This window comes from Lissotriton helveticus, chromosome 6 (genome assembly GCF_964261635.1).
Source record: "Lissotriton helveticus chromosome 6, aLisHel1.1, whole genome shotgun sequence".
NCBI classification, from domain to species: Eukaryota; Metazoa; Chordata; class Amphibia; order Caudata; family Salamandridae; genus Lissotriton; species Lissotriton helveticus.
The window spans coordinates 825395218-825420641 of record NC_136067.1 but is presented as its reverse complement, the minus strand read 5'-3'; the positions used below and the strand labels follow the sequence as shown (position 1 = coordinate 825420641).

The 25424-nt window shown below is 43.4% G+C and overlaps 1 protein-coding gene across 1 annotated transcript in view; it reads right to left on the bottom strand.

Annotated features, from left to right (window-relative positions):
• Positions 1–25424, bottom strand: part of SNX3 (sorting nexin 3) — a 266520-nt gene that overhangs the window by 34880 nt on the left and 206216 nt on the right. Inside the window, exons 2-3 of the mRNA XM_078648411.1 lie at positions 14516–14611; positions 2820–2944 (exon numbers count right to left, since the gene is read on the bottom strand). Of these exons, the coding sequence (XP_078504537.1) occupies positions 2820–2944; positions 14516–14611 (221 nt within the window). The remainder of the gene's footprint in view (positions 1–2819; positions 2945–14515; positions 14612–25424) is intronic.

Below are 25424 nucleotides of genomic sequence, written 5' to 3'. Positions count from 1 at the left end.
GGGAATACCGTCCGACAGGAATCTCGCGTCCATTGCAGGGAGCGCAGCTCCTGCGCCGAATATCGTAACATGGGGGCGAAAAACAAAGGATAAAGTAAAAACTAAGAGTCGCCAGATCCCAGTCCCGCCCGTCGCCCCGGAAGCCGCCGGGGCGCAGACGGGCGCAGACGGGCAGGACTCTGGCACGACTCAGGCACAGGGAAAGGCACAACCGCTGCGCGATACCGCTGCGCGCCCTAGGGAGCATTAAATAGGCGTCCCTCTGGCTGTCCAGAGCGCTAGAAACTGATGTCCCCTGCGCCTCAGCACCACTCCAATATGGCGCCCAAAAGTTCCCCGCCACCACCCGGGAACCGGATCCGCCTAAACAGCGGTGCAGGTACCGATTAATGTGCAGGTAAGGGGCCTGAAGTACTAATAATTAAAAGCAAGGGCTAACAAAAGAAAATATGCAAATAGGTAGAGGATTGCTTCCTGTATCCTCTAATGAAGGTCCCAGGCACCTTGTCGGACACGTGGACGTTGTTCGTGAGGAACCCCAAGGGTTGAGTCCATTGAGGACAAAGGATCCCCTGAAGAGCCCACACGTGCCAATGGGCATGAGGCACCAAAAGAAGACAAGACCAGGAGACCAAAAAGCCTCCGAACACTCTGGACCCAAACCCAGGACAGAGCCTGAAACATTAGGATCACATCCTGGTGGTCCCAGACTCACCTCAGGATAAGAAAGGCTTTGAACGTCCCTCTGTCCAGAACACAGGCTGTAGATGGAATTTCCTCTCTATGATGAGAAACCCAGGGTACAAAAGTTGCAACATAGTTATTTGCAGTTCGTCCACAACTGACTGGTCCAAGCCTGCCTTCAGCAGCCAGGTGCTGAGGTACAGGAAGATGTCCACTAGAATTATGAATATGAACTGCAATAACCACCATCACCTTCGTCCAGACATTGAAGGGGTGGGGTGGGGGTTTGAGCCCACATACCAGAATTTGGAACTAAAAGTGTTCCTTCCCTGCGGCAAATCAGAGGAAACACATGAGGAACAGCAGGACGGGCCCAAAGAAGTACACATCCTGAAAGTTCAAGGACACCATCTAGTCCCGATGATGTAGAGTAGATCGCACCTGGGACAAGGTTAGACTCCTGAATTTGTCCTCCGGGAGTAAAGCGTTTGGTATCTAGAGATCCAAAATAGGCCACAGCCCATCAAGCTTTTTAGGTACCAGAAAACAGCGGAAATCGCACTTGCTGTCACTCTCCTTCTCAGGTCCTCTCTAAATTGACCCTTTGGCCAGAAATGACAACATCTCTGACAAGAATGGAGACACTTTCTGTAGAGTTCTGGGCAAAATCAGAAGGAGATGGTGGTGGGTGGGTTGGGGGCTGCCATTATTCAGATCTGTGCTGTCACTTCCGGAGATGGGACAGATAATGCAGAGTCCAATGGCGCTACCCAACAGCATGGTGGAGCAATTGCTGGAAACGTTTTGGGATCCAGCTTGGCATATTGGATAAATTAAAAAAGGTGAGGTATCTGTGGTTATCCATCAGATAAAATAAGCATGTGGGGGGCCTCCAGTTATATGAGAGAAAAATTAAGATGAGGATGGTGGTATGGATTGAGATTTTCATAAAATGAAAAGATAGGAGGTCTACCCAATGGTTTCTGAAAATGTATTGTGTGTTTCAGGTTCATTTGACGGATATTGCAATTTCATGACTGAGAAAAATTGTAATAAGAATTTAAGCAAGTGTATTCAGTTTTCATGCGGTTCTCTGGAATTCCCTTCAGGTTTGCAACCATTTCCTTAGACTTTTTTTAGGCGAGCAGATCAAAATCGCAAACCTCAAAGGAGAATTGTAGGGCAACTCTACGAGTCGTCACAGCAGGCTTACCTCACACTTCACTCTGTTTGATCCTTCACTAAATGCTTAGAAACTAATCATTGAGACACACAGGCCCATTCTTAATTTAAGGTTAACGGTCCGATTCCCGAGGAACATTTTCGACCTTGCAAGGATGGAGCTTTGCAACTATTTTGAATTCACAAAACATTTTGAGGTAATATAGGGAGACCTATGACAATCTCAGGTGTCCAGGAATATAAGTAAAAGCAATTCATGAATTCCATTTTTACATGTGATAACATGCACCCAAATATTTGTGCATGCAGAAGAAAAACAATCAAACACTTGCTTTTGTTTCTTTCTCCACAATTATTATTCCCCATGGAGAAACCTCTCCTATTTCATCCTCTGATATGGGATGTGCTCTGTTGCCCTTTTCATGATAAAGAGACGTATTCCTAGACTGAAAAAATTATAAGAATACTTGCCAAGGTGTATTTTTATGGATGTTAACAAACTTCCTGGGCATTCCTACCTTGGAAAGACCACATATCACCCACGGGAAACAATGAGCAATGTCTAAGTAATTATAACTTAGAATATTGAGTGCTCATGCTTTAAATGGTACTTGATAATTTATTCTATTGTGCATTGTGTTTGATGTTTATTAGATGTGCTATTGTGTTTTGGTAGGATTTTTTGTAATGACATTTAATGATCTGTACATTGTAATGTTTTGCACTACCTACACTGTTCTCTGATGTCCTCATATAGATATGATTAACCTGGCAAAAATATTCTACAAAAATATAAGCATGCACTTTAAAGAATGGCACATTAAGTGCTCTAAAATGGCAGAAATGCGATATGTGGCACTTTCTAAAACGTTTAAATACATTTTGGAAGAAAGTTCCAACACCTGTCCATCAGTTTTATATCGGAAGTGATTAACTGACAAGTCCTTACTTACTTATTTATAAACTGCTCAAGTCCTTGCTTCCGTTCTTCTATAAATGCATCATCGAATATTCCATCGTCCCCTCTAAAAGGAAGTTGCCGGAAAAAAGCCTTCCCTGGTAAAGGCGGCACCACCACCTAAATGAAACAAAATGTTTTACTTCAATACAATACACAGCCCTTATGCCTCCAACTTTCTCATAACTACTGATTTACCTACTAAAGGAGCTGCCATTTTCAGTACAAAATAACTGGCAATACGTTGAGCAAATACAAAGGGGCAGATTGAGGGAGCATTGCTGTACACAAAAAATAGGCTAATTAACTGCAAGATTTTTCTACAGAGAGCTGCTGGGAATCTGTGGCCCAACTGAGCTCAGCCTTCGCCTTCTGTATCATCTGATGTAGAACATATCATTTTAAGACATTTCAACCTACCTCGGAGAACAGTTTCAAACTCTAATTACCCTTTCAAACGGAGAACATTTAATGGGGAAGAGGGACACATTTGGAACAATATCAGATGCAAATAAACGAACCTTAAAGCACCATCACGAGCAAGTCTTCAAACTCCAAGGGAACTCCAAGGTAGGGATCATAAACATGTGCTCATGAATGTGACTGCAAGCCTAATCACTTAGAAATCTCATAGGCCTTTGTTCTCAACCTAATGATTCTGCCTTCCAAGGCTTCATAAAGACATAGTATAGACTAGACAAGGATCCAGTACAGAATACCATTGACATACCATAGTAATACAGGTTTAGAAACAGATTCCAAGTTGTGCAATGAACTTGTGGTGGAAACAGTAGCAATTGATGCTATAGATCTGATCTAGAATAGGGATGGACTTCATGGCCTTACTGGGCTGATCTTTATAGTCATACAAGAAGCATGCCTGCTACACGGAGGACACAGGAACCTCAAACCTCTTTGCTGCTACTTCTGTTAGAGCATAAAAAAATGTAATTCGCTGGAAAATTTGGTTGTGGAAGGGTCACATCATCTTCTTTGGATAGAGTGAAGTCCTTTCTAACTTCTTCATCTTGGTTATTACGGTCGTGTTCATGCCCATCTTCCATGACTTCACCTTCCTCCTCACCTAAGACTCATTGCTGATCGCTATCATGAGAATCCTTTTCCACCATAACACCATGAGAGGTGGTATATGAGAATCCTCTTCCGCCATAACCCCATGATGAGAGGAGGAATAAAATGTGGATTTGAGGGCAGCGTCAGTGGATGGGGTGTAGGTAGTAAAGCAGGAACCTGTGCCTGAGGTTGCAATAGAGATGGCAGGGCAGTGATCATGGCAGAAATGGTCGAATAGACGAAGGACCAAACAGTGGATGTCGATGTTGCTGTTGAGAATCAGTATTCAAAAATGTTGTATTATCTGCTCCAACAAAGACATGAAGGCAAATGTGTGCCTTCTATAAATGCTTCATTGAGTATTCCATCGTCCCCTCTAAAAGAAAGTTGCCGGAAAAAAAGCCTTTCCGAGTATAACCTTCATATTGACGCCCACAAACTCTTGGACGACCTTTGGATGAGAAACTTGGGGCTCATAAACACTGTACTCCTGAGGAAAGTCTGCTTCTCCTTCCTCCGCTTCATATGCCTCGTCCTTATTCTCTAGAACATAGCGCTCCCAAGCATCTAAGTCACACTGTGAGGACGTCAAACTTTAACTCAGAATCCAAGATGTTCACTAGCAGCGGAGCAAATAACCTTCAAGGGTGAACGAGAACAGGCTGGTTGAGCTACCAGCGCCGATTAAAGTGGCAATTCAGTTGTCAAAGGGACAGTTGATGGTCCAATTATCACTAACAGTGTGTCTGACGTCATGTTCATTGTCGATGAAGGTACTGGAGCTGCCATTGATGGGGTCATCAAATGGATCATTACTGATGAGGGTCTGGTTGGTGAAAGTGTCATCGTAAACAGGATCTTCTCGGACAATGACAACGGAGCACTGTCTGAAGCCTTCACCAGCAAGATAGTGGACTACAGTTGCTTTAACCCGTTGGCTGCTTCCGCTTTTTTGCGGCAGTGCGGCCGTTTTAAAAAACGGGCGCGGGGGGCGTGGTCTGGCCACGCAGGAAGATGGCCGCCTGCTAGGGGAGGTCCGCCGAGGGACGGACCCCTGACTAGCTTTTCTGACCTACCTGCTCGAGTGGGTCTTCTCTTTGGCGATGACAGGACTCCGGAGACCATGAGGGTTGCTGCGGTGGTCTCTTCTTTCGGCTAGCGGCTCTTGTTCTCATCGTAGCAGAGTGACGGTGAGGCGGCCAACTTCAGCAGTGCATGCCACGGCATTCGCGCGCTCCTGTGGCCGCGCCTCTCCTCAGCTAATGCGGCGCCTTCGATACCACAGGGCCGCGCCTCCTCAGAATCTGGGCTGCGCCTCCTCAGACGGTGGGGGCGCACTTCATTAGGGCTGCAGGCTGTCTTTCTGTGTTTCAATGCCTATGTTGACAGTAAGCAGCGCCCTCCTCAGGCTCATTTAATACTGGTTTTCCTCACAGTTGCTAGCGATTCCTTTTGATTGGAAAAGGCACCATAACAGGCAAGAAGGGAAAGCTGAAAGACAGACACACCTGTCATCCCAATGCAGCGCGTTTACTTAGTCAAATGTGCACATCTGACCAGCGGAAATAACAATTCTGGCAGGGCTAAAGTTGCTCGAATCTTTACTTCTAATATTTGACATTGCATGTAGAAGCAGACTATGACGGTCATCTGAAAAGGAAACAAAATACCGGTTCTGGCAGATTCACTTGCAGGAGTACTGGTCCATTTATCGCCTTGAAGCTCACCAACTGGTTTTGGCACTTCTACTTAGCCGCTTTATTTGCCATATGTGTCATTTGAGTCAGACTGACTTGTCCTTATCAGATTTATCATTTTTCTTATATATTTTATCCTGTTCTCCTAATATATCACTATATCAGTTACGCTTTTAAAGAGGGAGGCAGGAGGAAAAGGTGGTTTTTGGCGCGCAAGACCTGCTGCTCTTGCATTGAACCTATTTTATACTGTATTGCTTGCTGTTTTGTGTGATGCCATAGTGATTCTTCAATTTGATACATTTTTTCTCTGCTGCATATGCTAGTCACTACCTACCCTTTTTTACTTTTGATTAATTGCTGTACCCTTGGTTTCATCATTGCCTCACACTCCAATACTGTATCGATTCGCTTTTGTAGAACACCTCCACAACGGTGCGCTACAATGTCCAATAACAGAAATGGGGGCCATGGTCCCAAACCGCCACTTTTCACTGAAGTGATGAAACAACACTCTACTCCATTGGTGAAAGGAAATGGCTCCGCATCGCCCCCTCATCGCAAACTGCAACATCTCAGAGTGACAAGTCGTTGTCAGTCACTATGCAACGTATTCTGCTAGAACTTTCTGGTGTTAATCGCAGATTGGAGGGGATGGACATCACAATGACATCTTTGGCTACAGAGACTAAGTCTATACGTGCTGAACTTACTACTTTCCATACACGGATTGATGCTATTGACTCTAGGATATCGGATGCGGAAACTCGACTGGATGCTGTCCAAGGCTCAGATCAAGATTTATTATTTTTGCATAGTAAAATTATTGACTTGGAAGATCGTAGTCGTAGGGACAATATTCGTTTTTTTTGGATTTCCGGAAAACATTGAAAAGCAGGACATGAAGCTTTTTCTATACGAGACTCTGCCCATCCTAACTGGTATTTCTTTTACTCCTCCTCTTCAAATACAACGTGCTCATAGACTGGGTCCTCCACGCTCTGGTGCTTCTGCTCGACCTCGACCAATTATTGCCTGCTTTCTCCGACAAGCACACCCGACAGATCCTGTCAACGGTTCGTTCTTGTGGCTCTTTCCTTTTTCAAGGCCATACTATTCATATGGCGGCGGACTTCTCCAAAGAGACAAATGAAAGACGGAAGGCGTTCCTCTCTTAGGCCTCAGTTGCGTTGAATGGAAATCAAGTATGGATTATTCGACCCCGCACGTTTTCGCATCACCAGGAATGGAGATTCCAAAGACTTCTACGATCCTGCTCTTCTTCAGCAATTTTTGGATACCATCGCGTCTGATAATATGGAAACTCGATCTGCCTCCGGTGCTCAGTCTTCTCAACCCAAGGCACCATCTGCAAGCCCTACAGCATCTCCTTTGAGATTCTCTAATGACCCTTGGCAACGTGGTAGGGATATTACCCGTTTGCCTCGCTCTCAGGATGAAAAGGCCTCAGCACTGCATTCAGTTTCCTCCCTCAATAATGTACAACAACGGGATAAGTCTAGGTCACCTCTTAAACAGCCTTCAGATGCTGATTGATTTCTTGTTTCTGTTCTATTGTATCTTTACTACTTTTTCACTTATGTTAATTCCTGTTATCAGTGATGCTTTAACTGTTCGCTTGGGTATCTGCGGATTTCTAGTATTATACAATATGATTACTGTGACTTTCTGTTTTATTTTGTGCTTTATGTCTTACTATTATCTTCTATGCTTCCACAAACTTTGCATTTTTATATAGGCTCTCTAGGAGTATTTACAAATTTTAGGCATTGCTCATTGTATGCTACATATGTATTACCTGTTACATGAGAGTTTTCTTCCTGTTCATTCCCTTGTTCATGTTGTGGTTACTGTAGTTCAGCTTCATGCTGTTCATTTACTTAATAAGATACTCTGTTTTTGGCATGATGTATTCTTATTATATTGTTCTCCTTATTTAATCCTAAACTGTTTCTATTTATACTCTCATGTTTCCTTCTATGTGCTTCACTTCCCCCCCTTTCTTTTTCCTTTTTTCTCTTCTTATTTACTACTTCTTTTTCTTTTCCCTATTTGACATTGCCGGCTCTGTTCATTTTCATATATTATTTCCCATGTTTCATTAACTATTTCTTTTCCTCTTCTTTTATTGTATACTATGGGGGCTCCTTCATTTACTCCACTTCTTTTAGTTTATTTTATTACCAAGTTCTTCTATATCGTATGGTATTCGCACCATGCCTTTAATCATTTTCTTTATTCACTGGCTGTGTTTTATGATGGTATTTCATGTTTTCTTGCGACTTTTGATACTGTTATCCTACTCTTTGATGACTCATATATTCCATATTATTCTCTGCTCTCTAAACCCCCACTCTTCTTTCCTCGGAGGGGGTCCGGTTACCCCATGGCGCTGCTTTCAGTGCGCCCAGACCCGTAGATAACAGTCTAGGTTCTCTTCTCTTTTCCTATCTTATTTTTTCTTAATCTTTAATACTTTTTTTCCCTCTTCTTCTTCTTCTTTCTTTTTCTTTTCCTTTCTTCTTCTCTTTCTTTTCCTTTCTTTTATTCTTATATCTTATTAGTTTTCTCCTTCTTCGACACAATTTGTCTTTTGTTTCCCAGAGTAACATTTTTCTTCTCTACCTTCTGCCTACTTTCTTCCCTTTCTTTTTCCCTACCTCTTGTATTTTCTTACAATGTCCTCCCCTCACTCGTTGTCTGTGATTTCCTGGAATGTTCATGGCCTCACTCATTATATCAAGCGTAAAAAAGTCCTTTCATACATGCGATCTAAGCATGTGGACGTTGCTTTATTGCAGGAAACGCACTTAGATTATATTGAATCTAGTAAACTCAGCAGAGATTGGGTTGGTAAAGTGATGATATTGAATCTAGTAAACTCAGCAGAGATTGGGTTGGTAAAGTGATTCATAGTAGTGTCTCCAAGCATGATCCTACCAACCCTAACCCTGTTCGCAAGTGTGGGGTAGCCATCCTTTTTCGAAAGTCACTTCCCTTCACAATCCTCAAAACATGGTCGGACCCAGAAGGTCGATATGTGTTTGTCATGTTGAAAATTGGGAACTCTTTTATTTGTCTTGGATCTATTTACGCTCCACTAGGCTCTAAAAAACTGTGTTTTCTTCGTCTGAACCGCCTTTTCACTGAAATAAATGTCTCCCAGTTTCTCATTGGAGGAGACTGGAATTTGGCTCCGGATCCTGCTTTGGACAGGACAGGTTGCTTTGATATCATTAATGCTCCAGATAGAGCCATCCTACGGGAAATTCTTGCTGATAATGGTCTTGTTGATCATTGGAGACTGAGTCACCCTCAGGACAAAGAATATACGTTTTTTACCTCCACATACGGTACATTCTCCCGTCTCGATTATTTTTTTCTTTCGCAACAGGCAGTACAACTGGTTACACAGTCCCAGATCTTGGATGCAGCCATATCTGACCACTCCCCTGTTCTCTTATCTCTCCATTTGGGTCTCTCCAAACCAGGACGTAAACCATGGCGCTTGAATATAGCCAGATATAGAGCTCCAAAAGGTATACTCCTTTTGCAATCGCATCTCCAAGATTACCTTGTTCTTAATGATACCTCAGTCTCTTCTAAGAGAATGGTTTGGGCAGCAGCTAAAGCAACAATTAGGGGTCAACTCATGCGGGACAATGCTTTTCGTAATAAGGAAAATGCAGCTCAGCAGACTGCTTTGGAGGACGACATTCGCTGACTTTCTCAATCATATTTCAAATCCATCCCTCCAGGCTCGTAAATTACTGGAGCAAGCGCGTATGTCTCTTAATAGTCTCTTTACCTCTAAAGCCGAATATGCTCTGCAAAAGATGAAAGGACGTCATTATGAGCAGGGGGAAAAAGCTGGTCGGCTATTGGCTGCACAACTGAGACAGAGGGAGGCCGCTATGGCAATTCCAGCTTTTAAATCAAGTGGTGGCGATGTACTTACTCGACCACAGGAAATAGTTAAGGAATTCGCTTCATTCTATCGATCTCTTTATTCCCCAAGCACTCATATAGACACATTTGCGATGACCACATTTTTAGATGCAGTCCATCTTCCAAAACTTTCTGATGAAGGTAGAACCCAACTGGATGGGGTTATTACGAAGGATGAAACTTTTTCAGCTATAGCTGCCTTGCCATATCATAAAGCTCCGGGAGATGATGGTTTTCCTCCTGAATTTTTTAAATGGACCGGTCAGAGTATGATTGAGACATTACATGCTGCATTTGGGGAAGCTGTGGAGGAGTCTTCTCGGTCCTCTTTCCAACAAGGCCGTTATAGCTGTCTTGCCAAAACCTGGTAAGGATCCTTTGTTATGTAGTAGCTATAGGCCCATATCTCTTTAAAATTCTGATATTAAGATACTTGCTAGCATTCTTGCAGCACGTCTTTGTAAAGTTTTACCTTCTTTAATTCATAATTCGCAGGTAGGTTTCGTTCCAGGTAGATCATCTCGGAACCATTTACGCACTTTAGCCCACGCTTTATGGTCAGCTAAACATTTCACTGAAAATGCGTTATTGCTTTCTCTGGATGCTGAAAAAGCGTTCGACCGCATTGAGTGGGAGTACCTTTTTCATATCATGCAAAGGTTTGGGTTAGGCGATCAGTTTATAGATAAAGTGCGACTGCTTTATGATGACCCATCGGCTCAGGTCAATTGTGGCGGTTTCCTATCTACTCCATTTCCAATCAGGCGAGGTACTCGTCAAGGCTGTCCTCTTTCCCCTCTTCTTTTCCTTCTTGCAATGGAACCTTTAGCTGCTGCAATACGTCAATCTGCTAGAGTGGTAGGTGTCCCCCTTCCAATTGGTCACTCTAAAATTTATTTGTATGTGGACGATATTCTCCTCACACTCACTGATCTTCCCTGTTCTCTTCCTTTTCTCCTTCGCATCATCAATGATTTCTCTTCCTTTTCCGGTTACAAGATAAATTGGGATAAAAGTGAAGCATTACCCGTGTCCATTGGTACTACAAAAGCTGTGATATCTGGTTTCCCTTTTCATTGGCAATCATCCGGCTTAAGTATTTAGGAATCTTAATTAATAGAGGGTTGGATAATATAGTCACGGACATTTTGACACCTTTAATCGCGCAAATGCAAAGAGACTTTGATAAATGGAACGTCTTGGGTCTCTCCCTGTGGGGGGGTGTCCAGGCGGTCAACATGGTTACTCTTCCTAGATTTCTTTATGTTCTAGGTATGCTTCCCTTTCACATCCCCTTAACCACTCTGAGATCCATTGACTCCAAAATAAAACTTTTTGTCTAGGGCACGGCTAAACCGCGTCTTACCCTTGCGAAATTAAAATCTCATCAATTACAAGGGGGTTTGGGTCTCCCCTCTATCGAGCATTACTCACTTGCTCTTCATCTTTCGCAACTTGTTTTTTTTTCTGCCTATATCTAAAGACATACCTCAATGGGTCCCACTTGAACGTCACTTATTGGCTTCTGGTCTTGGTTTGTCCCTTCTTTATGGCAAAGGGGTCAGTCCTTTTGATCCTAAAAACCCTATCCTATCTGCAATGTATAAATCTTGGCAGAGAAGTCATCGTATACTTAAATCTAATTCGCGTATCCATATCAAAGCTCCTTTATGGCTCAATTCTGCTGTTCGTGTTAGGGGCCGCACTTTGTCCTGGCCTGTTTGGCAGGAATCTGGTATTCAGACTATAGATCAATTGTTTCACAATGACACTTTTAAATCCTTTTCTCAACTCCGTGAGGAATTCCGCCTGCCATCCACGCAATCCTATAATTACACTCCGCTTCAGCATGCTCTCACAAAACATTTGGGTCCTCCGCCTGACTTGATATCTGTATCTCCTATTTTGTCCTACCTTCAATTATGGGGGAATCTTAAAGGTGTGACTTCTGGCCTATATAAGACTTTTTTGCATCCTCTATTTTCGCAGCCTCCCTCAGAAGCTCTTCAGCTAAAATAGCAATCTCGCTTATCAGTTGAATATTCCAATACTCAATGGGATCAACTATTGGAAGGGTTACATAAGGGAGTACGGGAAGCCCGTCTTAAATTTTGCATTTTTAAAATTATACATGAATGGCATTGGTCTCCAGTTAAATTGCATCATGCCAAGTTATTATCACATACTTTGTGTTGGAGATGTTCAGCTTCTGATTGTGATATTACGCATATTGTTTGTGAATGTCCTCGTACGACTCCCTTTTGGCTTTTTGTACGGAAGACATTGGCCACTACCATGTCACTTCCTCTACCCTTTACTTCTCTAAATATTGTTCTGCATGATTTTCGTAGCCTTCCGAAGCTTTCTAGACCACAAATTTGTCTTCTTCATACGGCTCTAACCACGGCCAAAATTTGTATACTGCGGCACTGGAAATCTCCTCTGCCTCCCTCACAGGAAGAGTGGTTGGTGGCGATGATGCAAACAGCTCTACATGAACGTACAATTTATAACTTGCAGGATCAAGCTTCCATCTTTCTCCAGGTGTGGTCCCCCTTCCTGGAAGCCAATGTGGATAGTGATCTTGTTTCCACTCCTCCTTCTCCTCTGATTGTTCTCCGTTCTTAATTCCATTCTTCTATGTTCTTTTTTTTTTCTCGTATCACTCAGCTATGCATTCTTTTCCCCTTACTTCTTTTCATACATACTCGTGTTGCTCTGGGATTTTTGCTTTTTCTTTCTTTTTCCTTTTCTTTTCCTCTTTCTTTCCTAACTTAATTTTTCTCTTTTTCCTTTCCTTTATTCTTTTCCTATAATATACTTATTTTGCAATTTTTTCATTATTATCATATCTATCTTTTTCTTATTGGAACTATATTTATTTATCAAAGATGTTATTATGCTTCATTCTTGCATTTTTATTTTTATCTCAAATTTCTAATAAAAAATGTCAACACAAAAAATAAAAAACGGGCGTGGTCGCGTCGGCCATTGGCTGACGGCAGCACCAGCGAGGTAGTGCTGCCGTCGACCAATGGCCGACGGCAGCAGCCAACGGGTTAATGTCGCTGATGGAAAGGAGTTCTTCAACAACATTTTGGGGAGGACTACTGACAGGATGTCTGAGAAGCAGGAATTTTCACATCAGGTTGCACTTCACCTTTTTTCAAAACCATCTCAAAAGAAGGCGTGATGGAGGAGGCAGATGAAGACATTTCTGAGGTAAATTCTAGTAGAGGTTATTTGCATAGAACTTCCTTGATAGCGGCCAAGCTGACGTGGATATACCCTGCGAGGCCTGTGGCAAGTGGCAGATGTGGGGAGCCATCAGCTGACTTTTACATGCGACATGTTCCTGTCCTCTGCTAACGGAGTTTTCGCGGAATGTGCTGGCGATGGTTTCAAACTTAGAGGGTCCTCCAAAAGAGAGATCCGCAAAATTGTGTTTATTGAGAGTGGTGTCAAGAGAGGGTCGCCTTAAAATGCGAATGCTGGAGCGGGGAGTAGTGTTGGCCAGAAGATGCACTGCAATTCACTGGAAGGCTGCTACAGCTCTGGCAGTGAAGGCCTGGCAGGCAAACTTGATGGAATGGGCTCTGGAGAACAAGCAGTACATAAAACTTCCATGAACGATGAAAGGGTGTGGGAGACTAGAAGACCTGGGTGATGAATGCTCGAGTAGGTCCTGGTCCCAATGCCTGGAGGGACACAGAGGAGGTGAATGTAAGGGGGGGGCTGGTAGGAGGGGGTGTGGGAGGCTCAATCTATTGTCTATAGGGTTTTGCTGTCCTGTGTGTTAAATATCTTATTTGATACAAAGCCTGAAAGCATCGTTATATTGTATTTGCTAAAATGTAAAATATCAATAAAAACTTCTAAAAAACATTTCCAGTAGTGGTGGTTACACATGCTTCCGTTTTTGCACCTTCTTAGTGGAAGTGCCTGGAGGAGCACTTTCCACAGATTCATCTCCAGACAAGGGGGTACCCTGTATGCAAGAGGGAATTTCCTTGTTCTCCAGAAGGTAGAGATCCAAACTTCTTTCCTGGTCCATTGTGTTTTGGAAGGAAATGTATTACAGAACCCACAGCATGCTGCCTTGTGAGAAGAATAAAAGTACTGACAGTGCAAATAACCAGTATGAATGTTCCTTTATCCACAGTCTAAGCAGGACTGAAGACATCTTTTAATTTTTCTGCCATAGTAACAGTAGGGAATGTTCACCTGTGCAAGAAGATAAAAAGTCTGAAAACCCTCAAAAAACAACTCACAGATTGTGTGTGGTAGCTAAATGTAGGGCTGGCTCAAATCCCGCAAAGACAAAGTAGAAGTCAAGTGGTGGCGACTGTAAGGTCAAAGCTAGGTAAGAACAATGCTCCTCTTGAGGACTCCTTCACACACGACATGCAGTAGAATGGCGGCCTCTAAGGGGAATAGAAAGTTCAGTACCTTAATTTCAATGCTGAAGTTTGGGGTGTTTCAAATGAAGTGGATGTGCTACTAAAAAAACACTGGGGTTGGGCCCAAGGTCATTTTGACACTGTTCACGGTTACAATAATTCCCAGCCTGACAAAGGAAAACTATTTTATCACGAGAGTATATAAAAGATCTAATCCTGGAGAACAATCAGATCTAATGCTGGAGAACAATCAATATATATTTTTTTTTATGCAAATCTTTTTTTTATTTTAAAAAGAACCAGAAGGATTTTCCTCATGTACACAGCATGTCGCCTACAACCCTGTGAAGGGCCGGCCACATAGTTTAGGTAGGCATGCAAGATGCAGGTGGGTTTTGCCAATATAGGTGGTACACAGCATTTTTTAACTACTGCAAAGTTTGAGTGCAAAGTAAAGCGAAGCGAGGTTTGACAGGGCACTGCATTTTCTGTAACAATACTACTGTGTGATAGCAGCTGAAACAAACATTACAATGTTGTATTTTTCGTACCTTGCTTTCTCTTTCAAGTTCCCCTCTCAACCATTCGAAGTCACTGTATCTTCTTCGAACACATGATTCCTTTAGTTTAAAAATAGGAAGATTTGTCTGAAAAGGATAAAATGTTATATTACTATAAACAATAAACAGTTTATATAAACCAATGTATTGGCTTTTCAAGAAAAGAAATACAAAAACCAAAATGAACATCACAACAGTGCATATATGTGAATGTCTAATGTAAGCTATTCCCAATCTCATCATGTACATTCTGAAAGCAGCAGGTTCTAGCTCCCAGGTTCCGGCCCCATCCGGTTTTAAAGCAGTTTACAACTTTTACCTTTATCGTACGACCCCAAACTATGCCATCAATGCTTCCCACACCTTCTGGTGCTTGCGTGGGCACCCTCTGCCTTCATAAATCAGTTGTTTCAACAAGCTACAATAGTCTAACTCCATCTTCCAGTTCACGAGATTACGTGACTCTGCCAAAACTCACTGTTGTGAAAAGATCATTTGGGACAAGACACAATCCAGTTCCAGGAGTGCCTTTCAATCACAGTTTATGTTAATATCCAGTGCTAACAAATACGGTATCAGCCTATGCCTAAGCTGCAGGTAGCGGTCGAATTGTACCATAACAAGACCAACTTCTTACTGAAAATCTGCAAATCGTTTCACAGAGACACCAAACCTAAAGGGGATATTCACAAGGGGTCCCATCCTTAAAATCCCCTCAGGGCAGTCACTTGAGTCAAACAACAAATCGTTTTGAAGATGTGGTCAACACAAACAAGTGAACAAACTAGTCAATTTAGTTTTTCCCATGGAAGCGCTTTTTGTAATGAAGAAAGAAAAAAACAAATATGAGAGAAAGAAAGAGATAGGGAGTGAGAGAATGTGTGTCATAGGCAAGAGGAAAACTCACAACATGAGAAACACCTGAGAATGTCTAGTTGAAGAATGTGGCTATATATATATATATATATATATATATATATCAGGCTCGAACTTCCCTTTTCTTTAGTAAAGAAAAGAATAGCATCACGAGGATTCTTTGGCTCAGCTGCAGTTTATTTTCGACAAACGCGTTTCGGATTTACATCCTTCGTCAGTGTCGTACGACACTGACGAAGGATGTAAATCCGAAACGCGTTTGTCGAAAATGAACTGCAGCTGAGCCAAAGTATCCTCGTGAGTGCTATTCTTTTCCTTACTAAAGAAAAGGGAAGTTCGAGCCTTGTATTTATCGCGGTACGCCACCGCGTTTCTGCACCCGACCGTAAAGTGCCCCGCTGATGGCGAACGGAGGAGCGAGATATAGATTATATATATATATATCTCTCACACTGGTTTGGCGTGCTCGAGCCACTTTCGGCAGCGGGCTCCCGGCGGGATCGCCACCCCCTCCAAATAGCACACTCCTGGTACAACGAGTCCGTATTACAAAAAAAGAGAGACCAGAACCGGGGCCCAAATGATGTTCAAGTGCTGTATTATATATATATATATATATATATATATATATATATATATATATATATATATATATATATATATATATATATATATATATATATATATATATATATATATATATATATATATATATATATGTTAAGCTAACAGAAAAGCAACACATCACTGTACACTATTGGGTCTGAAACACATCGTGTACAGCATTTCCTAAATCATGGAGGGTGAACAGACCTCTTATTCATACACTGGTGTTCGGTATGGTGGCGGGTGTTCAAACAATTGTGATTGCAGACGTGCAGGTGCGTTTTTGGAAATACGTGCTTGCTAAGACTGAAAGCGCTATGTTGGAGATATGTCCGAGAAAAATATGCGAGGTGTATCAGCAGACACATGATGATTTGTAAAGCTGTGTGCACAGTGTAAATGTGCGCAACGGAGGTGTATCAGAATGTTATATAAGTGGTTCAAGGTGGAACATGTGGACTGGCACAGAACACTGGGGGCCTCATATCATAACTGAATTGCTATAAATAAAGGTTTATTTTCAAAGCTCTAAGACTTGGAATGAAGGTGCATTTACAGACCTCTACGGGGTGTGGAATGGAGGAAAGCAGATATGGTGCCACAGTTGCTCAAGGTGCAGGTGTGCTGAGGAGCTGTGCAGGGGTGTGGAGAGGCTGGCATTAACAGAAGCAGTGCTTTAAATGGGCCGGTACTATTCGGTTCTCAGTACCTACACTTCTTAGATTTGAGAGAGCACTGCTCAGCACGGCTGCTATACATTTAATAAGAGAGTACTGGCCCTTCTTAGAAGCAAACAGGTTCTCTAAATAGTATGTACCTGCACTTTTAGTTTTCCATTTAAATTACTGGGCATAACTCTGACGCGCACAGTAAACAAGAACTGAAATGCGCGATGAAAGTACATTAGGCTATAACCAAACTAGGTAGAGATCCGCACACATCACAAATGGCCCTTTTCAAACGTAAAACATTATATGAGACTAGTGGCAGAAAAACTAAGGCGTAGCATGACCTGAGAAGAAAGGATTTACTTGTGAACATGACACACTGAGTAGACCACCATCAAGAGGATTGTGTACCTTTAAGGAGATGGAGAGTAGCAGGCAGGTTTCCTGGGAGCCCCACCAGAATGGTGCAGATAAACTCCATGAGGTACCTATTGCTCCTCCATTGGAGCAGCATTATTAAATAAAGAAAACAGCAACTGTATAACCTGGGGAAAAGAACCTTCCCACATACGGCTAACCATAAAATGCCACTTTCTGGAAATGGAAATGGAAATGGATGTACATTTGTAAAGCGCGAATTGTTGCCCAGGGGCGTCCAAGCGCTAGAAGATAATAAGGGGGGGCCTCATGGAGTGGATGACTGGGGATTAGTAGGGAAGATCGAAGAGGAAAGTTTTGAGTTGCTTTCGGAATGAAGAGTGGTTGGAGTTGGCCCTAAGATGGAAACATAAGCCCTCTGGTGTCTGCGCCACCTCCCTTTACAATAAGTTGGCTAGAAGAGCTCAATCAATTTTGTAATTAGGTCAGACCATTCTGCAAAGAATGAAGATTAAGAAAAGCGAGTTGGTCAAAGCTCTGATGCAAATGGGTAAAGGAGCAGAAGTGGGATTTCATTTGTACTTTATCCATGAAAACCTACACTTTACAGAGGGTCTCAGAATCAGGCACGATGTCCCTGCATGTGCAGCTCATACAGAATCAAAGAAGTAGTCGTGTTTCACAGAACATGCTTCAATTCAAAAATTATAAAACTTCAATCTTAACCCAGAAAAACTGTGATTCCACTGAATGGTAATACACCGTCAAAATGGTGATTATCTGAAAATGATTGCCTAGTATGGGGCTAACATTGGCAACAAGGTGCAAATGTTGCAATGTAAAGTGCAGGAGAGGCCCTTGCAGAGCCCTGTTGAAGATGCTGACACTCAGCTGAGCACTGATTCGAGCTTAGCCATATCGAAAATATTAAACCATGACATTCCATGTAAACAGGCTCAAAATAAGATGCCGCACAAGTAATGATACTGAGAAGTTAACAATGTAGTTATTTTTTTGAACCCCTTTGATATCCATTGTCTGTTTGCTTGTGGCAGTGTGCAATGGAACATCAATTGATGCCCTGCTGCTGAAATGGTCAATAAAAGTAGCTTTACATATCATCTATTTTAGTCTCCTAGGGGTCCAAACACAAAGTATAATCTACTAATGTTTGTATGATGTTAATTTTTAATAAAATCATTTGGTTTTTATTTCTATGTCGCATTTGTTCTCCCTCAAACATGTTACTGAACAAAATAACGCCTGGCAAATGCTATAGGAGACATCACACCTCGTGTAGGCATTTGTTTACTAAGCAGAACCTATATTTAAGTGGGTGAAGCTTTCCTTCAAAGATGGCTTCTCAATTCAGCAAATAGTCTTGTGCTTCTTCAAAACAGTGTTCTATGTGCACTGCAACACAGGCATGATTTAGGCGCTGGATTAATAACATCCAATGAACAATGACCATGATTAAAAAGAAATGCTCTCTGGAACTTCTCTAACACGTGAATGACTGATGCAAAGCAGTGTGTTAAGAGGACAGAACGAACCAAACCGACGACTAAAGGGGGTTGTCCCAAAGAACACTCTTGGTATATTAAACACAAATGGTCTTAAAGACAGCCAAAGATAATAGTGTTGTTTGCCAAATCAGCAGCTGCGAATGGAGGGTGTGACTGAATACACAAAACCCAAGGAATGTACACAGAAGGAGGACAGTATTTTCAGAAATATTCAGCACCTAGACCTTATGACAGCTGTGTAGAGAGCAAATAAAGAATTAGAAATCCCGAACTAATAATGTCAGTATGTTCCACAAGAGTACTATGGACAGTTTTCAAAGAGGTGCTCTTCCTTAAAAACTCTTGAAGCTACTTCCCAACCTTGGTTTGAAGTAACAGATAAATAACAAGCATTGGCAAAGCTAATAGGTCTCACCTATGCAAGAGCTACCGCTTTGGCAATGTGTTTTACCCATTATGTACACCAGTGTGGCTGCTGTTCAGCATGGCTAAAGGTTAGTGCCATTGAGTGGATGGGGTTGGAAAGATTGGGGTAGAGTGAAGTGGCATAGATTGTCAAAACAGTAGAGTGGGGTAGACTGGCGTAGAGCGAGTGAGGGTAGAATGGAGCGAGTAGATTGGAGTGGAGGAGTTGGGTGGATTAGTGAGGTACATTGAAGTGGTGCGGATTCAACTGGAGTAGAGTAGATTGGGGTAGACTGGAATGGGGTAGATCGGGTAGACTGGGGTGGAGTCGGGTGGGATATATTGCAGTAGATGGGAGTGTAGTGGGGTAGATTTAGGTGGAATGTGGCCGATTGGAGTGAAGTGGAGTGGGATGGATTGAGTAGAATGGAATGGAGTGTGGTAGATTGGGTTAGAATGGAGTGAGCTAGATTGGGTGGATTGGCGTGTGTAGACTGTAGTGGGGTAGTTTGAGGGTAGAGTGTAGTGGGGAAGGGTGGGTTGGGGTGGAATGGACAGGGGTGGGGGAATCATATCGCCCGACGCCCGAACCAAGTAGATTGTTATAATGGGCAAGAAGATTTAATGTCTATTTTGTCCGATGGACAAGTAGACATTAAATCACTAAAAATATACAAGCTGAGGGCACTCTGGAGATCACAGCCAATTCGAAATACATTCGGAAAGCCTTTGGACGCCTTTGAGAGGCTGGAAGCCCGTGACTGGGCTCTAGCCAGTGATTGTCAGGGGTAGTCTTGAGCCAAAAGTCAGCTTCACACTGGTGCTGCCCGCATCCTTAACCTAGCTGCTGAACATGCAAGGGTGGGCGAAGCGGTAGGAAACACTTTTTCCGCTGCCAGATCCCAGCTCCTTCGGCCGGGAAGTCTTGCGGTCTCTCTGCCGCTGTTTGCTGTGTGGCTTGATCCCCCTGTTCACTTGTATACGTCCAAGGCTGGCCACTCGTCTTTGGTGCGCTTTTTTTTTTGCGCACTTCCTGGAATCGGGAGCGGCAGGTTGCTGTCTCAGACACACTGTAGGCTCCTCCCAGTGGTGTAAACATTCACCTCATCGGTGCGGTGGGGGGAGAGGGCGGGGGGGGGGGGGTTGGGTTGGGACGACCTCCCTTGACTTAATTACTTTTCGTTACGCCACTGGCTCTCCTGACGGGTGAGTCAGTCTGATAATGGTTTATGCAGCGGTCACAGAGTTAAGAAAATTACGTGAACTGTGATGCTGCATGTTAATGGGCTGGGTTCAGTGAGCGTGGGGGCAGGGTCAAATGAATGGCATGTTAACATAATTTGCAATATATAGTAGGAAGGAGCCAGCCGGTCAATGAGGCCCCTGTTGCAGTGTAACTAGGGAACCAGTGCAGCGTTGATCATGAGTGAAACACGATGAAAGGAAGTTCATTATATAGAGATCTTGATCTTAACTTTGTCTCTGCTTTTATGGACGAGGACGAGAAAACAATCATACTTTAGACACCTGGCAGGATTTCAGAAAATGCTGCCTTGCAAGAGTATGCGTGCGCTGTAAATATAAACATTTTTTAAATTACATCTTTTATCCTGTGGTTATACAAATAAAGTTACATTTGAATAAAAGAACGGCCACATAATGCAGCAGACAGAAGGCATCTTTGTGATTCAGGCAATGTTGTGTGTGCAGCGTATTTCACACTGTTCACTCTTGCCATCGAAACGTCGCAACCCAAACGAGGTCTCCTTTACCAATACCCTCCCCACTGTTTTGCCTTTTGCTTATTCCAATATCCCCACCTGGGCCCCCCACCCCTTCTCTCCACGTCTTTTTGCTTAATCAGTGCTCACACTTTACTTCTAGCCAGTCTGGTGGTGCAGTGGACAAATGCATCCACAGCATGGGCCTGTGTTCGACCTCATGGTCACAGGTTCAAATCCCGTCGGGTCCACTCAGCCTTTCATCCATTTAAGGTCGATAAAATGAGTACCATTGAGTTGGGTAACAATATACATCTGTTATTCAGCGCCTTGAGACCTTCGGGTGATAGGTGCGCTATACAAAAGTACGTTATGTTAGGTTACTTCTAAATCTTGCGACTGCGCCCGTGGCAATTTTATAGGCTTTAATCCTGCCAAGAAACGGGTTATTGTCCACATTTTGGGCTCATTACTGTTACCCTGTACCTTTATTTGGTTCCATTTTTAGTCTCATAAACCTAATCTAAACAGCCCCCCCCCCGCCCTCCCCCCCCTGCACAGCGCTCTGGCGATTTGTGCTAAATAAGCAGAGCCACACGAATGAAGAGGCAGTAAAGGTCTAAATTATGCGGCAGTGTTGACTAAATTATGTGGCCACAAAATGAGAATTATGTAGTATAATGCAGCACATTTTTTGAAAGTATTACTTCATTATTTTCACATCTGTCCACGGTAACGCTGTCTATATACATGTTTTGCCTCATTACTTTCAGATGAACTCCCAAATACAGCAATAAGCAATGTAAAAGTGACCAGTCACTACTTGCGATGGGCTTTCCACTGAGTGGCAGGATGTGTCCCCACCTTTTTAGAAACGTTTGATCTGTTTGCAAATTTGAACAAAAAATGTTGATTCTAGCTCAGTTTATGCAGCATGTGATGAATTATATTTCAAGTGATGTGGAAAATGACGCGGAGCTGTATGACCTCATAATTAGAGTGGCTCTGTATAAGAGTCACAAACATACACAGGATCTACCATCAGTGGGGGACCATCTGTCATTTGCTACAATTTAAATTGGCAAAAATTGCAGAAGCAAACTCAATATAAAACAGAAATTATCTAAATATAAATCTATAGGTCTCACAATCACGTTTCATTGACAACTGCTAGGAATAATACAATATTCCCACCTCAGAATTTTATGCAAACGCTGTAGTTTGTTGCGCAGTTACGTCAGCAGTAAAAACAAGTCAATACCAGATCCAAGGAAAAGTAACTCTTCCACCTGTGTGAATTTTCGTCCTATGTAGAAGACGTAAAGATTTGTTTTTCTATCCCTACATGATTGTCACTGGCTGTTTTTCCTATGTGCCTGTCTTGGTGCCTACTTTATGCATGTGCCCATTTTAAAATATCTAAGCATCACACCTTAGATCATTGGAATGCTCAGCTTCTGAAAGAAACAAACTGATTGAAAAAGTTACTGCACCGTTAAAATTGTATATTTCACCTGGCTTCCCACAACTCCCATGTCCGCACCCAGGAACAGATTTACTCGATTTCACGGAAGATAACAGACATCTGGGTAGGCAGTGGGGGGCTGAGGACATTGGAAGGAGAGAGACTAGTGGCAGAGAACTCGGATTTTAAAGAAAAGAGTGACTACTTTACAAATCTCAGTGAGAGAAACTTGCACATCTATTGCTGAGCTGCACCTCTGTTAGAGAAGCTTACTCTGCTGGTGCCATTACTATACCAGTACTGTGAACAAGAGAACCCTGTACTGCTACGTCCAGTGCTGCATATACTTCTGTGAGAGAAGAATGTGGAGATGTAGCAGTGAATACACAATAATATAATCACACCACACCTGTCCAGCAGTGTAAAGGAAGAGATTGATTTAATTGCCCATTCCTTCCTTTTGTGTATTCTTTAGTTTTGGATACTGTCTCACTGAATCAAAGCACCTCTGCTATGTAATGTTTGCTGCCCCATAAACAGTTCATAATCTCTGCCAAGAAGTGCAGTTATTTTCATCCACACATATCAGAGCATCACATGTGAGTATTTTTTAAACTGGAAAGATACGAGTTGGCGCTAGGATGGAGAACACCCTTTTGTCCTACAGGTTCACATTCTAACACACAGTCTGTGCCAAAGACACTTCAAGAAATGTAGTCAATTACTAGTCTGCATATCTACCTTTAGGTACTAATTCTCTACATTTTAAAATCTGTCACATGCAAACTGGTTGATAATTGGGTGCAGTGCCAGCTGATGCATCTGCACACATGCTGTACAACACTTGCATTTAAGGGTGCATGACCGTGCACTGAATAATTGGACTTGCATTGGATATATATATATATTGGACAGTATGTTGCACTGATTGCAGGAAGCTTCTCTCCGTGCAGATCTACCTTAGTTAGTTATGGAGTAGGTAGGGCAAGCAGATATCTTCCAAGGGCAAGTAGATTTCTGTGACATTTTGTCCCTTGGCCAAGTAGATTTTTTCAAAAATTTCCACACCCCTGAATGGAGTTGAGTTTCATAGATTGGAGTGGTGCTGAGACTGGAGAAGAGTGAGATTGTTTGGGGGGATGGAGTGGGGTAGATTAGGGTGGAGTGGGGTAGATTAGGGTGGAGTGGGGTAGATTAGGGTGAGTGGGGTAGCTTGGGTGGATTACAGTAGGGTAGAGTGGAATGGGGCGGGGTAGAGTGAAGAGGGATGATTGGGCTGGGTAGTTTGGAGTGGGGTAGAGTGGGTTGGATTGGAGTAGGGTACCGTGGGGTGGAGTGGAGTAGATTAGATTGGAGTGGGTAGATTGGGGTGGAGTGGGCTAAATTGCGGTGGGGTAGATTGTAGTGAAGTTGGGTAGGTCTGAGTGGAGTGTGGTGGAGTAGATTGGAGTGTGGTAGATTGTGATGGAATGGCATAAATTAGAGTGGCGAGGAGTTGGAGAGATTGTAGCGGAGTTTAGAATGGAGTAGAGTATATTGGAATGGAGTAGGGTAAATTTGAATGGAGCGGGGTAAAATTGGACAGGGGTGGAGAGGAGGTGGTGGATTTTATTGGGGTACACTGGAGTGGGGTGTATTGGGGTAGATTAGAGTGGATTGAGTGGGGGAGACTGTGGTAGATTTGACCAGAGTTGGGATGATGGGAGCGGAGTGTAGTAGATTGCATGGAGTGGGGTAGATTAGAGTGGAATAGATTACATCCTAGTGGATCTGGGTAGATTAGAGTGGGTTAGATTGGGTTAGGATGGGATAGACTGGGTTCGAGTGGGATAGACTGGGATAGTGTGGGATAGACTGAGTTTAGAGAGGGATAGACTGGGTTTAGAGTGGGATAGACTGGGCTTAGAGTGGGATAGACTGGGCTTAGAGTGGGACGGACTGGGCTTAGAGTGGGACGGACTGGGCTTAGAGTGGGACGGACTGGGCTTAGAGTGGGACGGACTGGGCTTAGAGTGGGACGGACTGGGCTTAGAGTGGGACGGACTGGGCTTAGAGTGGGACGGACTGGGCTTAGAGTGGGACGGACTGGGCTTAGAGTGGGACGGACTGGGTTTGGAGTGGGACGGACTGGGTTTAGAGTGGGACGGACTGGGTTTAGAGTGGGATGGACTGGGTTTAGAGTGGGATGGACTGGACTGGGTGGGATGGACTGGGCTAGAGGGGGTTGGACTGGGCTAGAGGGGGTTGGACTGGGCTAGAGGGGGTTGGACTGGGCTAGAGGGGGATGGACTGGGCTAGAGGGGGATGGACTGGGCTAGAGGGGGATGGACTGGGCTAGAGGGGGATGGACTGGGCTAGAGGGGGATGGACTGGGCTAGAGGGGGATGGACTGGGCTAGAGGGGGATGGACTGGGCTAGAGGGGGATGGACTGGGCTAGAGGGGGATGGACTGGGCTAGAGGGGAATGGACTGGGCTAGAGGGGAATGGACTGGGCTAGAGGGGAATGGACTGGGCTAGAGTGGGGAAGATCGAAGTGGGGCAGAGTGGCGTCGGGTAAGTTGGGGTAGATTGCAGCGAAGTGTAGAGGGGTGGGGTAGATTGCAGCGAAGTGTAGAGGGGTGGGGCAGACTGGGGCACACTGGAGAAGGGTGGAGTGGGGTAAATGGTGTGCAGGGGTGAGGTATTGTGTCTGAGTGAGTGGCGTAGAATGGAGTGAAGTGGAGACGAGTGGCGTGGCAGGTCAGAGTTTCTTGGAGAGGCAGAGAGTTGAGTGGCACGTTATGGAGTGTTGTAGAATTGAGTGGTGTGGCATAGAGAGGAAGGGCATTGAGCGGAGTGGAGTGGCGTAGTGTGGAGTATATGCATGGTGTGGTAGCAAACTGCTATTAAAGAGAACACATTTTTAATTGAAATGACCGTTACATTTGCACCAAAATACAGTCTTACTGCACACAAACGATGTGTGTACATATCAATATATAGTATATTCAAATATTTGCTTCTATCATACTTGAGAATTATTTTAAAAGTGCTTAATTTGTACTAATTCGGATATATTCTGAAGCATCAAAACAGTTAATTTTTTTGTTGTGTGCTAGGGAGAACAAAAATCACTCTCTCCTCTTACATGGATTCTCAGCAGGGATGCCACATAAAACGTCTCACTTTGAAGTCAAATAAAGAAAAGTTAACACCAAGCTCCCAGATAGCTTGACATTTGACCCCTGCCTTTGACTGCACAGCTAATGTGTCTA